The 21,317-nt window shown below is 57.4% G+C and overlaps 1 protein-coding gene across 1 annotated transcript; it reads right to left on the reverse strand.

The window, feature by feature from the left end:
- Window positions 1-401: 401 nt before the first annotated feature.
- LOC120390563 (sialic acid-binding Ig-like lectin 13) lies at window positions 402-19,437 on the reverse strand. Its single transcript, XM_039513294.1, has 8 exons — window positions 19,229-19,437; window positions 8,546-8,723; window positions 3,508-3,873; window positions 2,729-3,031; window positions 2,217-2,513; window positions 1,759-1,858; window positions 1,260-1,368; window positions 402-1,023 (listed from the first exon to the last, which is right to left on the reverse strand). Exons 2-8 carry the CDS (start codon window positions 8,622-8,624, stop codon window positions 886-888), a joined length of 1,392 nt encoding a protein of 463 aa, XP_039369228.1. The 5' UTR covers window positions 8,625-8,723; window positions 19,229-19,437; the 3' UTR covers window positions 402-885.
- Window positions 19,438-21,317: the final 1,880 nt, after the last annotated feature.

Consider the following 21,317-nt stretch of genomic DNA (forward strand, 5'->3'; position numbering starts at 1 on the left):
CCCGCACTCCCCGCCCCCGCCTTATTTATTGCTCCGTTTGCATCTTGCTTTTTGTTATTGGACATTAAATGTGGTTTTTAAAGTCACGAGCCTGTCGTTATAGTTACTGAATTGGACCCAGGAATCCTGGCTCCCAGCCCCCTGCTCTAACTGCGACACTTCAGAGGCGGCTGCATCTCACCCCGGGCGAGCCCCATGGCATTGCTGTGCGGCTGTTCCCCAGCTCTCCCACCCCAGAGGTGGCTGCCTCACAGCACCAGGCATTATTTATCGTGACCCTCTTCCCAGTGCTTTGGTACCCTGGGCCTGGGCCGTGAGTGTCCAGCCACAGCTGAGTGGCTCCACGAGCGAGGGGAACCCTGAGGGAAACTGAGACAACATAAAATTCTTCAGCCCAGGGAGGAGCTGGGAATGGCTTTTATTTAGCTGCAGCAGTGAAAGGGTTAACACAGGCCGACCTGCTCGGCGTAACTCTGTCTGGAGCAGTAGCTGCCTCACGGGTGTATTAGCAGAGTGGCCCCCAGCTGAGATGGGGGGTGGAGGGTGGGAGGGGGACGCGGCCCAGACACAGCCAGAGACAGGCCCTAGTTGTGCCAGGTGCTGCCCACACACAGCGAGAGACCATCTCCAACAAGCTCACGGCGTAAGTAGCCAAATGCAGTGATATACTCCCCGTGTTACAGTTGAGAAACTGAGGCACGGGGCGGGGGGGGGAGGGACTTGCCCAGAGTCACACAGGCATTCCGTAGCAGAGCTGGGAATAGGACCCAGGTGTCCGGTGACCCAGGCTAGCACCTTAGCCACAAGGCAGGCCGGCTATCCCACCGCTGCCACCAGTCTCTCTCTAGGTCGAGCCCTGCAGTGACCCTGTCCCCCTCCCTGGCCTTAGGCGTTGGCGTAGATATTTTCCTCTGGAAATTGATCCCCGTCACCTCTCCCCTGGTAGCATCTTCCTCCTCCTCCTCCTCCTCCTCCTCCTCCTCCCGCTTTCTTCTCAAGGGCTCCCCCTTCCCTGGTGGCATCCTGTGTGGAAAGAGATGGGGTTAGCGGGGAAGAGTGGCCGCCATGGCCAGGGGAAAGGATGGGGGTGAGCGATGGAGGGGGGAAATCCCAGCAGAGGGGGATTCTGGGAGCGGCGGAGGGGTTCCCAAGGCCCATGTCGAGTGCAGGGAGGGATCCCAGCAGGGTGGGGAATGGGGCAGGGAGGGGGCTGGAGGGTGCAGGGTCTGGGATAAGCCACTGGAGGGCCGGGAACCCACCTGTCTGTGGGAAGGCACCGTGGACTCTAGCTGCTTGGAAGAGTAACTGACCTGCCCGTCTCTGGTCCCTTGGCACCGTCCGGCCCTGGCGGGATCCCTGCTGCCCTGTCTGGGGTGAAACCATCATCAAAATCCGGCCCCTAGGCCCATCTAGCCTGGTGTCCCGCCTCCTCCCTGCTGCCCCGATCAGACCCATGGGGCCATCTATCCCGATATCCCTCCCCTCCCCCACCCCGCCATCCCAGAGCAGCAGAGCTGCATGTCGGGGGAGCGCAGGGCTAGGCTAGCAGGGGCTGCGGGTCAGGAGTGAGGGGCACCGGCAGAGCTGGGGGGGCGAACCCACGGCTGGCACAGCAGGGGGCTGTGGGTCGGGATTGAGGGCAGCAAGTGGAATTTCACGCTTGCAATGAGCGATAGTCGATCTTGGGGGAGCCATTTTTCCCTCCATTCCGGGCTACGGTTCCTACTGGATCCTTCTCCCGTCCCGCCTGAGTCTTACCTTCCCTTCCTGACTCTCCAGGCCACTGCAGCCCCGGCACCAACCAGCACGAGGCTCCCACCAGCCACCAAGGCCACCACGAGCGTCAGGGGGAAGCCGGCTGCAAACCAACAGCTGGTGTGAGCGGTGGGATCAGCTGGGCGGTGATGGGCCCTACAGGGCTTGTAATGAACTGGTGGGTACGACGTAGGGGGAGGGTCCCCGAGCGGGGGAGGGGCCGAGGGCTGGCCTAGCCATGGGGACTGAGCCCCCTTCCCCACCTCTCCAGGGAGGCACAGAGGTGAAAGGGGGCAGGTGGGGACTGTGTGACTTATACGTGAGTTGCCACCTGTCGAAGGGGCTGGCACATAGCGCCGTATTTCCTCACATATACATCTCTGCCTGAAGACGAACAGGCCACTGCTGTTAGCTAATGGCAAAGCTGGATCCCCTGCCCAGCCCCCGCCGGTCCCCGGTACCTGCGGGCACCACGGGCAGCGCGGCCTGGCTCTGCCCGTGGGCGTTGGTGGCAGCACAGGACACGTTGGCCAGGGCCCAGGCCGGGCCCCGCAGCTCCCCACTCACGGCCGGGCCCCGCGCCCACGAGGTCGCTCGCAGCTCGGGGCCCTCGAAGTCCCCAGGGAGGGTGCGGTTGGGCAAACGCCACTCGAGCCGGGGCGGGGGGTTCCCCTCGGCCGCGCAGTGACACGTGGCGGCTCCCCCGGGCCCGCGGCCCCGCACCGTGCAGTTCCCCCGTGGCAGCAGCTCCGGCGGGTCTGCAACGGGACACGGGATGTGTGGGGGGACTTGCCTCCTGGGACCCCAGTGCTCTCCTATAGAACCCAGGAGTCCTGGCTCTCGGCCCAGCCCTGCCACTAGACCCCACACCCCTCCCAGAGCCAGGGATAGAACCCAGGAGTCCGGGCTGCCAGCCCCACCCCTGTAACCACTAGACCCCACTCCCCCGCCGGCGCTGGATGGGGTCACTCACAGCCGACGTGGAGCCGGACGGCTCTGCGGGTGAAGACCCCGACCACGGCGGGGTACGTGACGGTGCAGACGAGCTCTTTGCCGTCATCCCCTGGGGCCGGCGTGAAGCTGAGCACGGAGCTGTAGGAGACGCTGCCATTCGCCAGGGCGACCGAGACGTTCCTGGCTGTGTAGTCGAACCCCCCTGTCCAGGTGATTTGGGGAGGGGTCCCTGAACAGGTCCCCGGAGCCTGGCAGGTCACATTCACCAGCTGTCCGGACAGCAGCACCTCGGGGACCTCCAGCACCGGCTGCTCCTTCAGCTCTAAGCAGGCGACACCATTAAACTTCAACTCAGTGGGGAACTACTGGGGTTAATCCCTGGAACTCCCTGCCCCTGGGTATTAGTGAGACTAACCTGCGAGACTCCCTGCCCCTGGGTATTAGTGGGGCTAACCCGCGGGACTCCCCGCCCCTGGGTATTAGTGGGGCTAACCCGCGGGACTCCCCGCCACTGGGTATTAGTGGGGCTAACCCGCGGGACTCCCCGCCCCTGGGTATTAGTGGGGCTAACCCGCGGGACTCCCTGCCACTGGGTATTAGTGGGGCTAACCCACGGGACTCCCCGCCACTGGGTATTAGTGGGGCTAACCCGCGGGACTCCCTGCCACTGGGTATTAGTGAGACTAACCCGCGGGACTCCCCGCCACTGGGTATTAGTGGGGCTAACCTGCGGGACTCCCTGCCACTGGGTATAAGCAGAGTTAATCCTGCTGAGCTTTCCAGGGCCCCCAGCCTCACCTGTCACATCCACCAGCGGCTGGGTCACCCGGTAGCTGTATTTAAAGTTTCCCTTCACAAAGCGGAAGAAGTAGCGGTCCCTGTCTCCGGCTCTCACGTCGCTGATGTGCAGGGAGCAGTCGTTTGGGGCGTCCCCCACCAGGCGGATCCGGCCCCCAGGCGCCCGCAGGGCCCTGTCAGGGTCTGTGGTGGCCACGGCCGGGCTGGTGTCCCTGTCGTCGCCCTTGAGAAACCAGTATTTGTAGGGGACCCCGGAGGACTCGAAATTGGCTGTGAAATTACAGGGGAGCAGGACGCAGAGACCCTGCTGGGCCGTGACGCGGGACAGGACCTGGATCCGATAGTCGGGCGCCTGGCAGAGCCCACCTGCAGGGGAAACAGACCAGCTCTGACAGTGCCCCTCGGTCCCATCACACAGCCCCCCTAGATCCACCCCACCCCCACACAGAGCTCTGCTGTGCCCCTCACTCCCGAACCGCAGCCCCCTCTAGATCCACCCTGCCCCCCCCAGCTCTGTCAGTGCCCCTCAGTCCTTCCCTGGGGAGAGAGAATAAAAAGACACCAACAAGGGAGCAGAGATTAAATATGGGAGGCTTGAGGGGAGTGGGGTCTAGTGGTTAGAGCGGCGGATGGGCTCTAAGAGGGGAGTGGGGGGGCTAGTGGTTAGAGCCAGGGGTGGGGGGGCGTGTTTCCAAGTCACTGACAGGGGCCGGCTGTGAGAAAGAGACTCGATTTCTCAGCTGATCAATATTTGCCTTTATTAGCTGGTGACAAAGGAAGCAGGTTCAGGCCGGGAGCCAAGGGCTTGGGGGAGGGGCATTTTACTAACCAGCCCCCCTCTTCCTGCACATCTCATTCCCCCCCCAGCCCTGCCGGTGCCCCTCACTCCCGACCCGCAGCCCCCTGCCAGCCCAGCCCTGGGCTCCGCCCCCCACAGCTCTGCCAGAGCCCCTTTATTTCCCCAAACCAAACAATGGGGGGTGAACCCTCCCTGAAATCCCCCATCACCCCCAGGGTTGAAACCAACCAAGGGGAGGAACAGGCCAGGAACCAAGACGGCACCAACCCGCCAGCTGCAGGCTCAAGTGGTTTATCGACGTCCGAACAGCCCGAAGCACAAACCAAGCTCCCTACTGAAGAAACCGCAACCTAAGGGCTGGTCTGGACGTGTGTCGCTCAAACGTTTCCCGTTCAGTGACCTCGCAGGGGGAGCCCCTGGGGCACCTCCTGCCACAAAGCTGACGCGGAAGGAAAGCGTCTCCCTGCTCCAGCGGGGAACAGTGGAGGCGCTTGGTCTGCCAGGCCCATCAGCAAAGCCAGGGCTGGCGAAGCCAGTGAAAGGGCTGCAGAGCACCAAGCCTCTGCTCTGCAGGAAGCCTCCTGAGCCGCCACGCGCACGGCCCGATTGAGAAGCACTTAATGCTGGAGCCCCAGCGCAGTGCGTGTCACACCAGACTTTCCAGCTACGCACACCCCAAGCTGAGGCCAGTGTGAAGCGCATTGTCACTGGCTAACCCTGAATGTGGATGCTGGATTTGAAAGACTCAGGAGCTGGAAAAGTGAAGAACTTTCTCACCGCACTCACACAACGAGCACGTGGCTGATAAATGCACCGTGCAAATGGGTGTCCAGTACTAAGTCACTGCGGACGTTCTCCAGACGTCCGTGGGACGCCAGTAGGTGCATTTTTAGATGTTCAGGTCACAGGCGACACATCAGATGCATCTCTGAAAAACCCACATCTCAGAAGAGGTAAATGGTTGTAAATCGGACCCCAAAGAGATGCTGCTTGTGCGTTTGATGGAGCTGCAAACTTCTCTGGAAGATCTGGTGGAGCACAAGCTTTCCTCAGAAAAAAGTGTAACCCTAATCTCTTCTGTACCCGGAAAGATAATGGAGCAATAATTAAGCAATCAGTTTGCAAACACATAGAAGACAATAGGGTGACAAGAAAGAGCCATCATGGATGTGTCAAGAAGAAATCATGCCACCCCAGCCTGACAGCTTTCTCTGACAGGGTAACACGCCTTGTGGTTAGGGGGGAAGCGGTAGATGTGGTATATCTTGACTTTAGTAAAGCTTTTTATACTGTCTGACATGACCTTCTCATAAACAAACTAGAAAATTACAACCTAAGTGGGTGCATAACTGGTTGGAAAACTGTTCCCAGAGAGTCGTTATCAACGGCTCACAGTCATGCAGGAAGATCATAACGAGTGGGGTCCTCCAGGGATCAATTCTGGGTGTTGGTTCTGTTCAATATTTTCATCAATATTTAGATCATGGCGTAGAGAGGACACTTATGAAGTTAGCGGACGATACCAAGCTGGGAGGGTTGCAAGTGCTTTGGAGGACAGGATTAAAATTCACAATGATCTGGACAAACTGGAGAAATGATCTGAAGTAAATAGGATGAAATTAAATGAGGACAAATGCAAAGTGCTCCACTTAGGAAGGAACAATCAGTTGCACACGTACAGAATGGGACATGACTGCCTAGGAAGGAGCCCTGCGGAAAGGGAGCTGGGGGTCATAGTGGACCACAAGCTGAATACGAGTCAACAACGTAACACTGCTGCAAAAAAAGCGAACATCATTCTGGGCTGTATCAGCAGGAGTGTTGTAAGCAAGACACAAGCAGTGATTCTTCCGCTCTGCTCTGCGCTGATTAGACCTCAGCTGGAGGGTTGTGTCCAGTTCTGGGCCCCGCAGTTCAGGAAGGATGTGGACAAACTGGAGAAAGTCCAGAGAAAAGCAACAAAAATGAATAAAGGTCCAGAAAAAGGTCATTGATCCTGAGGGAAGATTGAAAAAAACTGGGTTTGTTCAGTCTGGAGAAGAGAAGCCTGAGGGGGGACATGAGAACAGTTCTCAAGGACATAAAAGGTTGTTGCAAGGAGGAGGGAGGTAAATTGTTCTCATTAACCTCTGAGGCTACGACAAGAAACGGGCTTAAATTGCAGGTTGGACATTAGGAAAAACTTCCTGTCAGGGTGGTTAAACACTGGAATAAATTGCCCAGGGAGGTTGTGGAATCTCCATCATGGGGATTTTTAAGAGCAGGTTGGACAAACACCTGTCAGGGAAGGTCTAGACAATACTTAGTCCTGCCATGAGTGCAGGGGACTGGGCTAGACCTCGCGAGGTCCCTTCCGGCCCTACAATGCTGGAATCTGTTCAAGCTGCAGAATCCTGAAAAGACGTTAAAAAAGCCATAAATTCAATGTCTTCTTTATACTCTTCTTCTCAGCAAGAGTCCAAAAAGCCTGAACGTCTTGATGAAAATGGAAAATTAGGTTCAAATTAGTGCAACCTGGGAAAACCTGCTGGCTTTCAACGAGCCATCCTTGGCTCTTGTCTTAAAATTACTGCAACGATTATTTCAGTGGAGTCGCATCATAGGCGCATTTAACTTACGCAATTTTAACTATATGCACTTGGCAAAAAAAGAAAAGAAAAATAAATGTAAATACGGTACCTGTAGTGTGGGCGTTTCCGCCTGCCATTCCACTCAATGAGCGTTTGACTATATGCGATTTTGGCCTTACGCGCTGACTTCAGAACCTAACCCCCACGTAAGATGCGACTCCCCTGTACTGGCTTTGGAGAGTCTCTACCGAGCAGGAGCGTATCTAAGGAGTGAGGCTGGTGGATAACTTTGCTACAATGTTCAGAGAAGACAATCGCTGTTCTCTCTCTCGTAAGTCTATTGATGAAACCACTTGGGTTATCAGCCAACGCCATCCAAGCTTCTGCTACCACAGTCGTAGATTTTTGTCCAGCAATAGAAGCTACACTTGGATCAGTCAGAGATATTCATTGAAAAGGTACTGGAAGAAGCAAAGACTTCAGTCCAGAAGTTGACTAATGAACGCACTAATATTGACTCCTTAAGTGAAGAGGACAAGAGGTGTCTGTTAAGCCAGCTGAAAATCTACAACTAACTTGTCTCTTACAATCTACAACAGCGACTTCTGGATTCTCTCAACCTCTGTGTAGCTTTTCCAGATGCCTTCTCATAAAACGCCAACAGAGAAGTGGCGTGAGGCACTACCAGCAACGGGGCTGCCATGTGATCAGGACAGAAGAGAGGATTTGACCCCAGAGTGGAATATCATACGACGAACAAATGAAGATTTGGCTTCAGCTTCTTCTGTATCATCATCGCTAGTAGCGCGACCTGATCTCTGGGCTGTTTCCTGGGCTGGCAGAAGTAGGAATTCATCTCCTGCTGCTCCCAGTCACAGCACCTCCGGTCGAGCGTCTTGTTCCTCACCGACCAGACCGCTGTGTGCTGGGAGGAGTCGCCTTCTGCCCGGCCGGGAGCGGGGAGGGAGGAACCTGCCGTGAAGGCCTGGCAGAACCGGGCACAGGAGCAGCCCCCAAAGGGACCTGGCGGCATTCGACACGTCCAAAATTACAGCCAGAAGCCAAGTAGGCTGGAGCTGTCGTGCTTCATGGAAGGCTTGAGGAGCCAGCGCTGATGCGGGTGATGGTTTTACAGCCCGAGTTAGAGCTAATAAAATGGCCGGGACATGTTTCTCCATTGTTACCATGGTGCCATACAACCCCCCCTGCACCCTCACGGGCTCACCCCTCAGCCCTCACCCCCTATGACTTCAACTCCCCCCCATTTCAATTACCGGGGAAATCCGGCTTTGAAATCACATTCTCCCAACAGCTCTGCCGGTGCCCCTCACTCCCGACCTGCAGCCCCCTGCGAGCCCAGCCCTGGGCTCCCCATTTCCTCCGCTCTGACGGTGCCCCTCACTCCCGACATGCAGCCCCCGCTAGCCCAGCCCTGGGCTCCCCCCAATTCCTCCAGCTCTGCTGGTGCCCCATAATTTTTTTACCAGTATCAACTCTTACAGCAGGAGGCATCTGGAACCCCGGACTCCTGGGTTCTCTCCCCCGCTCTGGGAGGGGAGTGGGGTCTAGTGGGTTAGAGGAGGGGGGCTGGGAGCCAGGACTCCTGGGTTCTCTCCCCCGCTCTGGGGGATTCCTGCCAGCCCAGCTGTCTCTGCTGTTGTTCTCTTACCCTGGCAGAGCAGTGCGAGGATGATTTCAATGCAGAGCTTGGTGGAAGGGGGCATCTGGCTGGCTCCGGGCACCCACATCCTCCCGCTCCGCGGCTCCGGGAGGCAGCCAGCGCCTGGACTGACGGGCTCCGTGATTTGCTGCTCTCAGTGGGTCCCAGATCGCTGCCTGGGGAGGTGCTGGTGGGAAGGAGGGTGGGGAAATGACTGAGCAGAGCAGGGGAGTGGGGACTAGTGGGTAGAGTGGGTGGCGCTCAGGGGCAGGACTCCTGGGTTCCCTCCTGGCTCTGAGAGGGGAGTGGGTGGTTGGGGGGGGGGGTGATTCCAAGTCACTGCTGGTGGCCGGCTCTGATAAGCTGGTGAAAGAGGAAGCTACTTTGGGCCAGGAGCCAAGGGCTTGCGGGACGGGCATTTTACTAACCAGCCCCCCTCTTCCTGGGCATCTCATTCTCCCCACAGCTCTGCCAGTGCCCCTCACTCCCGACCCGCAGCCCCCTGCTAGCCCAGCCCTGAGCTCCCCACAGCTCTGCCGGTGCCCCTCACTCCCGACCCGCAGCCCCCCGCCAGCCCCGCCCGGCGCTCCTCACAACTCTGCTGGGGCCCCTCACTCCCGACCCGCAGCCCCCTGCCATCCCAGCCCTGAGCTCCCCACAGCTCTGCCAGTGCCCCTCACTCCCGACCCGCAGCCCCCTGCCAGCCCAGCCCTGGGCTCCTCACAACTCTGCTGGTGCCCCTCACTCCCAACCCGCAGCCCCCTGCTAGCCCAGCCCTGAGCTCCCCACAGCTCTGCCGGTGCCCCTCACTCCCGACCCGCAGCCCCCTGCCATCCCAGCCCTGGGCTCCTCACAACTCTGCTGGTGCCCCTCACTCCCGACCCGCAGCCCCCTGCCATCCCAGCCCTGGGCTCCTCACAACTCTGCCGGTGCCCCTCACTCCCGACCCGCAGCCCCCTGCTAGCCCAGCCCTGAGCTCCCCACAGCTCTGCCGGTGCCCCTCACTCCCGACCCGCAGCCCCCTGCCATCCCAGCCCTGGGCTCCTCACAACTCTGCCGGTGCCCCTCACTCCCGACCCGCAGCCCCCTGCTAGCCCAGCCCTGAGCTCCCCACAGCTCTGCCGGTGCCCCTCACTCCCGACCCGCAGCCCCCTGCCATCCCAGCCCTGGGCTCCTCACAACTCTGCCGGTGCCCCTCACTCCCGACCCGCAGCCCCCTGCCATCCCAGCCCTGGGCTCCTCACAACTCTGCTGGTGCCCCTCACTCCCGACCCGCAGCCCCCTGCCAGCCCAGCCCTGGGCTCGCCACAGCTCTGCCGGTGCTCCTCAGTCCCGACCTGCAGCCCCCCCCACCTCCACTCCCACACCACACAGAGCTCTGCTGGTGCCCCTCAATCCTGATCCACAGCCCCTCTGTTACCAGATTTGCCAGTTACTCTGGGGTACCTCATTTATTAGAGTTACTATTCTGGGGGGTGGGGGGGTCTGTAATTCTATCAATCTGCTGCTTGTGTCACGTGTGGGTTCATACGGAGCTGCAGGTCCCCTCCCGATGGAGCGATCCTGCCACCTCCCGCACCCCTGCCACACACAGAGTCTGTGTGGACCGGGTCCATCAGCGCTTTCAAGGGGAGCCACGTTTGTGATCAGAGGGTTGAAATTTAAAACTGTTTCTTGTGGTTGGGGGGTTCCGGTTCAATAACACGATGCAAACCCGGCTCGAGCCCCCACCCAGTGACCTGGGACAATTACATACCCCCCGTCCCCGGCATCTCTAGGAGACAACACTTCCCCTCTCGCAAGCACAGAGTCTGAGTGTAGCAAAAGCCTTTTAAGAAAGGAGGGAAACAATGCGGCAAACACCACAACCAGGATTCATAACACAAACCCTGAGCAAAGACCCACCCCCAGGTGAGTGTGGCAGTGTCCTTTTCCCCTCAGGGTCTTAAGTCCAGCAACCCAACCGTCATCCCTCCCACAGTTTCTGACCTTGGTCAGTGCAGCCCCAGAGTTCAGAAGTTCCCCTGCAGAGTTTATCTCCCAGCCTGGGTGGAAGTGGGGGGAGATCTGGGGGGGGCATCTTACATGCTCTGCTGCTCTCTGGTCAATGGCTGATTGCAGATGTCACCAGGGGGTTCTGCTCCAGTCTTCACTACCAGCTGGGTCTCCCCCCAGCCATCCTTCTAGCCACTCCTTTCCACCAGCCACACCTGCCTCTCTGCCAGCCCCCCCCCCAGCTCTTCCATGATTTCAGATGTTAGCAAGTGGGGGGGGGGGGGTGCACTACTGGCAAACTCAAAACCACTTACCCAAAACAGGTCTAACATTGAGACCTAACTATCAATGAGTTTAGCTCTGCAGCATGTAACAAGACTCCTAATAGTGTTAAAATTAGCTCCATTATTATACAGTGGAGAGAGAAGGGGTGTTTGGCACCCATGTCCCTTGTCTAGCGAGTGCTGCTAAGTTGAGGGTGAGTCCCTCCGTCATAAAATGCCAAGTACAGTTCTACTGTCCTTGATTCACATCACCAGGATAACAACCCTGTGTTACTCCTGTCCCGATAACAAAGAGACTGGGATCCCACAGCAGCCAAAGTGACCGTTTGGGCAGGGTGGGTCATGCTAGTCCCACCATGCTAGGTGGGGTGGGTGGGCCCATGCAAACGAGATCAGCCCCTGACGTCCTTTTCCAGGGTTCACCACCAGACGTCAGGGTAGAGCCCATCCTGACTCTGCTCACATCAGCACGAGGTTTTAGTCCTTCAGTAGCACCGTAGGCAACAATCCCATTTCCCCCGGAAATTTTGTCCTTTCCCTTTTCAGCTGGGGGTTGCTCTGCAGAAACATCTTCCTGAGCCTCTTTCTGGGTTTCACCTGAGTCCAGAAGAACTTGTGAGTTAACGGACGCACCCTCCGTCCGCGCACGCTGAGAGGCACCTTCCGTCTGCTCCCCAGGCCAAACGCTCCCCCAGCAGATAAACGGCCGTTCTCAACACCCCCAGAACTTGGCATTTCCTCCCCTTGTTCCCAGACAAGCGTTTGGAGATCGGGGGAGCTCCCTCCATGGGCAAGTCATTACCCCCGACAGACACGGGCTTAGGGCCACTTCCTGCCTGGCTTTTAGCTGAGTCCAGAACCGCGTCTGGCACAACTGGCAAATCCTCGGTCTTTCCGCCTGCGCCACAGACAGAGCGTTGGAGCCATTTTCTGCCCCAGCAGCGAATCTGCTTTTCTGACTAGACAAACAGTCTGAACGTCCCTCCCCCTTGTCACAGACCACATGGCTGGTCCCATGGGCTCTGGGGGTTATTTAAAGGGCCTGGGGCCCCCCTGCTTCTAGCGCCCCGGCCCTTTAACTAGCCGAGGGAGCCCTGGGAAAGCGACGGGGCTCCAGTGGCTGTTTAAAGTGCCAGGGTGGTAGAAGCAATGGGAGCTTTGGACTTTTTAAATAGCCTCCAGAGCCCCTCAGCCCTACCCCAGGGCTCCGGCAGTGGGGCTCTGGTGGCAAGACCTGCTGGGAGCCCCAGGCCCTTTACATTGCCCCCTGGGGAAGCCAGGCCACCCCGGTGTGGAGCTCCAGCTCCTGCCCATACGCCGAACCGGGGCTTGGGCGCGGGGCCCTCTTGGGGCGGGGCCCGATTCAGGGGAATTGGGCGAATCGCCCTAAAGCCGTCCCCGATGCTGAGGGGCTGGCGATCGTATCTTCCCATGTCCTCCCCTAACTTCACCAGCTCCGTCCAAATCGTGTTCCTAAGGGTCTCCCTGGGTCGGCGCTGCCCGGGGCTGTGGGCGGTGGGGGTAGGATTGGGAGGGCGCCTGGCAGAGTGAGGACCGTTATTTGTAACCGTGATCGCCCGCCCGGGCTCTGAGGGCGTCTTTTTGCTGACTTGTCTTTTCAGCACACCAGTTTCTCGCAGCAAATCTCCTGCCTGTTGGATTTTTACCACTAGTTCACTCCAGGTGAGGTGTTCTATCGCCACAGCCCCATGGTCAGTTCTGTGTGAGGATTTAGTCCCGCATAAGTGCCCTGTACTAATTCGGGTCCCTGGTACTGGAAAGAGACGATCCCATTCTCCTCTGTCCGGGGGAATGAATCAGAGAGAGCTGCCAGCATTTCCTTTCGAAGTAGGAAAGCTTCGGGGGCCTCGCCTGGCATCTGCTCTTCCATTATAGGCAGTTTCTTGCGGGAAGACGCAGGCAGTAATATCTAGAGAGCCCTTAACACTCATTCCCGGCGTCCAGGGGCAGCCCGCTCCCAAGGACCTACGCCTATGCCCAGAGCTTCTGCATCACAAGGAGAGGCGCAAAACTGAGCCAGCTGGGTTCAGTCCATGCCGTCAGCAGAGGGGTGCATTTGCCAAACAGGAGCCAGCCACGAAACAGCGGTGTCACGGTTCAGTGGCCCCAGTCGCTCGGCAGTAGCCTTGGCCTGACTAGGAGACCATCTTACTACGTCCGTGGCCAGCTCCGTTGTGGGGAGATCGGCTCCCACAACTCTGCGTTGAACCTCCCTCGTGGAAACAGGAGCTACGTTATGCCAGCCTGGCCAATCGGGGTTGAATGGGCTTTTGGGGACAGCATCGGGGTCACTTTATTTTCCCAGGTGGCTCCAAATCCCAATCCTCTCTCAACCTTCCATCTGCTACCACCCCCCCATAGGCACTAAGTTGGGCACTTGTGTTTTCATATGGGAACTCGACTCCTCCCTTCTGCACGTCCCCTCCCAATGGGGCGACCCTGCAGGACCTCGGTTCCCCAGCGCTGGGTTCCTCCAGCCCCAGAGCATCACACACACGCGCACACACACACATTAACAGAGCAAGTCTGAGCGCTGAGTGGACCGGGTTAATCAGCACTCTCAAGCTGCCACCTTATATGCCCCTGGACCCAGTAGTCTGGGTCGAGCAGCACTTCCAGGCTGCCACCCTCGGATGTCACAGGTTCAGCACGTCCCGCTCCCCACTGTCACGTTACAATTATTCTGGGATTAACCCCCTGGATGAGCAAACCCCACAGGATTTTTGGGTGCTACAGGGATCTTTAGCTTAGGTAAGAGGAGCGTTGCTGCAGAGTGAATTGGGGAAGCTAAAAACGCAAAGAGTAAAGTTTAGAGAGAGAAGCAACCAGCTTAACCATAAGAGTTATTTATAGACTAATAGTGATACCACACAAGGAGCCTAAACCAACATAACAGCTACGTTACTGAAGGTTAATAATTGAGGTAGAAAAGAAAACAGAGAGAGAGAGAGAGAGAGTACTGGGGTCTCACCCACTCCATGAGGCTTGAACTGGTCCGGGATCCCAGGTGATGGGGGGAGCTCGGGGTCCTGGGTGCTGGAGACGGGCAGAGCCCCCAGCACAATCAATCAGGAGAAGATGAAGTCCCAGTGGGACTGATGCAGAGTTTGGATCCAGGCATCAGAGCACTGACTGAAGCGTGAGCAGGGTTTTTTGTAGGGAAACAACAATGGTTCAAGGGAGACACTGGATTTGTTTATGGGTAAACTGATGACTCGGGTTTTCTTTAGGCTAAACAATAGGAGCCCATCACTCCTGGCTATGGGTGATGTTCCTTGCAGGGAGCTCACAAGGCAACTAGGGAGCTTCACTATTTTGGATACCAGTCAAGGATTCGTTACTAGAATTGGTCTGATAACTGCTGAGCTGGGGGTGTGCAGGCGGGTTCATTGACATCTGGAGCAGAGATCCCCCATCATGCCGTGCTTCCCGGCTTTTCTGGTCCCAGAGTTCAGTGCGGTTCCTGCCTTGGGATCTCTGTTCTCCATTCTGTAGCTAATGGAGATGCCTCCTTGTCCCATCTTCGATGCAGATGAGGTAAGGGGAGTTCCCTTAATCCTGTCACCCTTGTTAGGAGGGATCTAGGTGTGTCTCCCCCTGCCTTTCACTGCTCTCTGTAAGGCCGTCCTCTGATCGGTTTTGGTTCAAGCAGAGGCTGGGGGTGGGGTCCTTTGTGAGTCAGACAGGCAGGATACTGTGCCCGGGTTCGCCAAGAACACAGAGTGTCATCCCTCAATTCACCCTACCCCCCCACAGAGCTCTGCCGGTGCCCCTCACTCCTGACCTGCAGCCCCCTGATCCACCCCTGCCCCCACACAGAGCTCTGCCGGTGCCCCTCAGTCCTTCCCTGGGGAGAGAGAATAAAAATACACTAACAAGGGAGCAGAGATGAAATATGGGAGGCTTGTGGGGAGTGGGGTCTAGTGATTAGAGCGGTGTAAGCAGAGTCAGGATGAGCTCTACCCTGACATCTGGTGGTGAATTGAGGCGAGTGTGGAAAAGAACTTCAGGGGCCGATCTTGTTTGCATAGGCACACCCACCCCGCCTGGCATGAGCCCACAGCTGCCCACATGGTCACTTTGGCTGCTGTGGGATCCCCAGTTTCTCTGTTATTGTGGCAGGAAGAATAAAGTGTTGTTACCTTGACTATGTGAATCAAGGACAATGGAACTGTTTTATGACAGAGGGAGTCGCCATCAACTAAAGAGCATTTGCTAGACAAGAGACATGGGTTCCAAAACCCCCAGAATAGAAAGAGATTGGGGGATAGGTGTGCATTACAATTGCTCTGCTGTCTGAAACACCAATTACACCATCTTCTCTCTCCACTTTTAACTAGCAGAGCTCATTTTGATTCTATTAGGAGTCCAGCTAGAGGCTGCTCAGATGAATTTCACTTTGGGCCAATGGTGCACCAGCACTGAGGCTCACCTACTACAAGCAGAAATCACTAAGAGCTGAGATCATTGAGTGCTGTGTTAACTAGTGGGGGAGCCTGAAGATCTATTGCTAAGTGGCTGGTAGAGCTGAGCTGTTTGTGGGACGGTTGGAGCGGCTCAGGGAGCAGTTGGTAAAGCAGAGCAGTTCGTGGTGAAGGCGGCAGCAGAACTCCACGGAGAGGCAGGGCAGTCAGCCTCGGCCCACGTAAGGTGCCCCCTTAACACCCCATGTGCCCCCTCCCCCCATTTCCACCCAGGCTGGGGGGTGGTAAAACTCCACAGATAAACTTTTGAACTCTGGGGCTGCACTGACCAGGGACAGAGACTTTTGTTGGATTTTTGGGGTGATATTTTGGGTGGTTGGACTTAAGACCCTGAGGGGAAAAGGACACTGCCAAACTAGCTTGGAGGTGGGTCTTTGCTCATGGTTTGTGTTATGAATCCTGTTTGTGGTGTTTCCCCAACAACGTAATGCCACATTGTTTCCTTCCTTTATTAAAAGGATTTTGCTACACTCAGACTCTGTGCTTGCGAGAGGGGAAGTGTTGCCTCCTAGAGGCGCCCGGGGTGGGGGTGGGGTGTAATTGTCCCAGGTCACTGGGTGGGGGCTCGAGCCGGTTTTGTGTTGTGTTATTGAAACGGAACCCTGGATACTGAACCCGGCCCTTGGTGCTGCCAACTGTGACGGGCAGAAGGGTTACAGCGGTGAGTGGGAGCCAGGACTCCTGGGTTCTCTCCTGGTTCTAAGAGGGGTGTGGGAGGCTAGTGGTTAGAGCCATGGGGCAGGGCTGGGCAGTGTTTCCAAGTCACTGATGGTGGTGAGCTCTGATTAGCCAGAGAAAGAGGAAGCAGCTTTGGGCTGGGAGCCATGGGCTTGCGGGAGGGGCATTTTACTAACCGACCCCCCTCTTCCTGCACATCTCATTCTCCCCACAGCTCTGCCAGTGCCCCTCACTCCCGACATGCAGCCCCCTGCCAGAGCAGCCCTGGGGTCCCCACAGCTCTGCTGGTGCCCCTCACTCCCGACCCGCAGCCCCCTGCAGCCAGCCCTGGGTTCCCACCTTCCCACAGCTCTGCCAGAGCCCCTTTAATTCCCCAACCCACAATTTATTTGTCCAGTATCAGGAATCTCCCTCCCCCACAAGGGGGGTGAACCCTCCCTGAAATCCCCCATCACCCCCAGGGTTGAAACCAACCAAGGGGAGGAACAGGCCAGGAACCAAGACGGCACCAACCCGCCAGCTGCAGGCTCAAGTGGTTTCTCGACGTCCGAACAGCCCGAAGCACAAACCAAGCTCCCTACTGAAGAAACCGCAACCTAAGGGCTGGTCTGGACGTGTGTCGCTCAAACGTTTCCCGTTCAGTGACCTCGCAGAGGAAGCCCCTGGGCACCTCCTGCCACAAAGCTGACGCGGAAGGAAAGCGTCTCCCTGCTCCAGCGGGGAACAGTGGAGGCGCTTGGTCTGCCAGGCCCATCAGCAAAGCCAGGGCTGGCGAAGCCAGTGAAAGGGCTGCAGAGCACCAAGCCTCTGCTCTGCAGGAAGCCTCCTGAGCCACCACGCACACGGCCAGATTGAGAAGCACTTAATGCTGGAGCCCCAGCGCAGTGCGTGTCACACCAGACTTTCCAGCTACGCACACCCCAAGCTGAGGCCAGTGTGAAGCGCATTGTCACTGGCTAACCCTGAATGTGGACGCTGGATTTGAAAGACTCAGGAGCTGGAAAAGTGAAGAACTCTCTCACCGCACTCACACAACGAGCACGTGGCTGATAAATGCACCGTGCAAATGGGTGTCCAGTACTAAGTCACTGCGGACGTTCTCCAGACGTCTGTGGGAGGCCAGTAGATGCATTTTTAGATGTTCAGGTTACAGGCGACACATCCGCTGCATCTGTGACAACCCACATCTCAGAAGAGTTAAATGGTTGTAAATCAGACCCCAAAGAGATGCTGCTTGTGCGTTTGATGGAGCTGCAAACTTCTCTGGAAGAACTGGTGGAGCACAAGCTTTGCTCGGGGAAAGGTATAACCCTAATCTCTCCTATACACACTGCAGAAGCTGTTTTAAGTCCAGGATCTGGACAGATAATGAAGCAAATAATTAAGCAATCAGTTTGCAAACACCTGGAAGACAATAGGGTGATAAGTAAGAGCCATCATGGATGTGTCAAGAACAAATCATGCCACCCCAGCCTGACGGCTTCTCTGACAGGGTAACAAGCCTTGTGGATAGGGGTAGGGGGGAAGCGGTAGATGTGGTACATCTTGACCTTAAAAAGGCTTTTGATACCATCTCCCATGACCTTCTTATAAACAAACTAGGCAAATACAACCTAAGTGGGTGCAGAACTGGCTGGAAAACCATTCCCAGAGAGTCGTTATCAAAGGTTCACAGTCCTGTTGGAAGGGATAACGAGTGGGGTCCCACAGGGATCAATTCTGGATCCGGTTCTGTTCAATATCTTCATCAGTGATTTAGATCATGGCGTAGAGAGGACACTTATAAAGTTAGCGGATGATACCAAATTGGGAGGGGTCACAAGTGCTTTGGAGGACAGGATTAAAATTCAAAATGATCTGGACAATCTGGAGAAATGGTCTGAAGTAAACAGGATGAAATGAAATGAGAACAAATGCAAAATACTCCACTTAGGAAGGAACGATCAGTTGCACACACACGGAATGGGACATGCCTGCCTAGGAAGGAGCCCTGCGGAAAGGGAGCTGGGGTCATAGTGGATCACAAGCTGAATATGAGGGATCAGTACAACATTGTGGCAAAAAAGGAAACATCATTCTGGGCTGTATCAGCAGGAGTGTTGTGAGCAAGACAGAAGCAGTGATTCTTCCGCTCTGCTCCGCGCTGATTAGGCCTCAGCTGGAGGGTTGTGTCCAGGTCTGGGCGCCACATTTCAGGAAGGATGGGGACTAACTGGAGAAAGTCCAGAGAAGAGCAACAAAAATGAATAAAGGTCCAGAAACAGGTCGTAGATCCTGAGGAAAATTGGGTTTGTTCAGTCTGGAAAAGAGACGCCTGAGAGGGGACATGAGAACAGTTTTCAAGTATATAAAACATTGTACAAGGAGGAGGGAGGTAAATTGTTCTCGTTAACCTCTGAGGACAGGCCAAGAAGCGATGGGCTTAAATTGCAGCAAGGGAGGTTTAGGTTGGACATTAGGAAAAACTTCCTAACTGTCAGGGTGGTGAAGCACTGGAATAAATTGCCCAGGGAGGTGGTGGAATCGCCATCATGGGGGATTTTTAAGAGCAGGTTGGACAAACACCTGTCAGGGAAGGTCTAGACAATACTTAGTCCTGCCATGAGTGCAGGGGACTGGGCTAGACCTCGCGAGGTCCCTTCCGGCCCTACAATGCTGGAATCTGTTCAAGCTGCAGAATCCTGAAAAGACGTTTAAAAAGCCGTAAATTCAGTGTCTTCTTTCTACTCTTTTTTTCTCAGCAAGATGCTCCAGGACTGAAGTTCAAATTAGTCCAACCTGGGAAAACCTCGTTCCTCACCGACCAGACCGCTGTGTGCTGGGAGGAGTCACCTTCTGCCCGGCCGGGAGCGGGGAGGGAGGACCCTGCCGTGAAGGCCTGGCAGAACCGGGCACAGGAGCAGCCCCCGAAGGAGCAGCCCTGGGCTCCTCCAGCTCTGCCGGTGCCCCTCACTCCCGACCCGCAGCCCCTGCGAGCCCAGCACTGGTCTCCTCCCCCAGCTCTGCTAGAGCCCCTTTATTTCCCCAAACCATAATTTATTTGACCAGTATCAACTCTTACAGCAGGAGGCATCTGGAACCCAGGACTCCTGGGTTCTATCCCCTGCTCTGGGAGGGGAGTGGGGTCTAGTGGGTTAGAGGAGGGGGGCTGGGAGCCAGGACTCCTGGGTTCTCTCCCCCGCTCTGGGGGATTCCTGCCAGCCCAGCTGTCTCTGCTGTTGTTCTCTTACCCTGGCAGAGCAGTGCGAGGATGATTTCAATGCAGAGCTTGGTGGAAGGGGGCATCTGGCTGGCTCCTGGCACCCACATTCTCCCGCTCCGCGGCTCCGGGGGGCAGCCAGTGCCTGGACTGACGGGCTCCGTGATTTGCTGCTCTCAGTGGGTCCCAGATCGGTGCCTGGGGAGGTGCAGGTGGGAAGGAGGGTGGGGAAATGACTGCGCAGAGCAGGGGAGTGGGGACTAGTGGTTAGAGCGGGGCGGAGCTGGGACTCACACACAGGGTCTGTCTGTACTTACCCAGCGCCCGGGTGATTCTGCACCAGCCCAGCGCTGAGCAGGCACCGAACCGATGACACTGCAACTCCCTCTTGTCACAGGAAACCCACATCCTGCCAAACCCGCCCGGCCCCACACAGCGCAGACCCACGGGCGCCTCTAGTCCGGCGTCCCGCCTGCCCCCAGCCCGGTGCACACAGAGCTGGGGGCAGTGCCCTCCCCCTGCCTCCCTCCCCACAGCCTGTGCGCTCAGCCCCTGGGCCTCCCACAGCCCGGCTCTGGTTTTCACACCAGCTGCTGGGAATGTGCCCGTCTGAGCGGGGCGGTGCTGTCCGGGGTGTGAGCTGGGCTGGGGAGCATCCGTGTCCCCTCCCCCCTCCAGCCCAAGACGCTGCGTTGCTGGCGACCTGCCCCCCACCCCCGGCCTCCGCCCACCCCCAGCCTCCAGCCTGTGGCTTGTGCCACCAGCCGGCTCCTCACGAATTAAACTGCAGAGCGACCCCTGCAAGGGCTCAACCCCTGCCTGCCTCCCGCTCCCCCTGGAGATCTGCCGCGAGCACGGCCCAGGCCGCTCCCGGTGCCGGACGGGTCTGTGCCAAGGTCCTGCCCCAGCCCTGTGGCCCCCAACAGCGATTCCCACACGCCGGTGTCGAGGGAACATTCCCCCAACCTGATTCACTCCAGCACGGCCGAAGTGAGCGCTGGGAGCAACGGAAATCAAGCGGCTGCCTGGGCAAACTCCCAGCTCTGAAAAACTGGCTGGCTGGCTCAGGGGTCTGGGCAGTGTCCGTGAATCCATAAGGGGGACACACTGACATGCTAGTCTGAGTCTGAGCTCTGCGGGTGACAACCTGCCCCCCATGTTCACCCCATTTCATAAAAAGATGCTAAATCTTGGCCAACTTATGCCTCTGGAGGGGTCATTCGGAAACTCATAATCTGCTGAACATTATTGTTCTGCTGAAATACGTGTAGCCATACTGGGGATGAAGTTATAAGATTCTACGGTACGATTGTTACTGTAATTCTGGGTAACGCCCACACATCAGTTTTTCAGAGACAAAGGCACACAGGCCCCAGCCAGGTGTTAACGAGCCACTGTCCAGCCGGGAGGGGGCGGGGAGACGTATAAACAAGTGCCCTGCGTTTTACCTCCCCTCGTCTTCCACGTGTCGACCGAAACCACCAAGAGGCAGCTGAAGCCAGTGACCTGAGGAAGGGGGGGGGCCCAGGGTGCAGGGACAGCCGGCCTGTGAAGCGAACTACGGCTTTGGATGCGACAAATCAGTGGCTTTGCTGTTCATTTAGCCGGTGACCTGAGCTGGGAGTTTGCCCAGCAGCCGCTTGATTTCCGTTGCTCCCAGCGCTCACTTCGGCCGTGCTGGAGTGAATCAGGTTGGGGGAATGTTCCCTCGACACCGGCGTGTGGGAATCGCTGTTGGGGGCCACAGGGCTGGGGCAGGACCTTGGCACAGACCCGTCCGGCACCGGGAGCGGCCTGGGCCGTGCACGTGGCAGATCTCCAGGGGGAGCGGGAGGCAGGCAGGGGTCGAGCCCTTGCAGGGGTCGCTCTGCAGTTTAATTCGTGAGGAGCCGGCTGGTGGCACAAGCCACAGGCTGGAGGCTGGGGGTGGGCGGAGGCCGGGGGTGAGGGGCAGGTCGCCAGCAACGCAGCGTCTTGGGCTGGAGGGGGGAGGGGACACGGCTGCTCCCCAGCCCAGCTCGCACCCCGGACAGCACCACCCCACCCAGATGGGCACATTCCCAGCAGCTGGTGTGAAAACCAGAGCCGGGCTGTGGGAGGCCCAGGGGCTGAGCGCACAG

This window comes from Mauremys reevesii, linkage group 24 (assembly GCF_016161935.1).
Source record: "Mauremys reevesii isolate NIE-2019 linkage group 24, ASM1616193v1, whole genome shotgun sequence".
NCBI classification, from domain to species: Eukaryota; Metazoa; Chordata; order Testudines; family Geoemydidae; genus Mauremys; species Mauremys reevesii.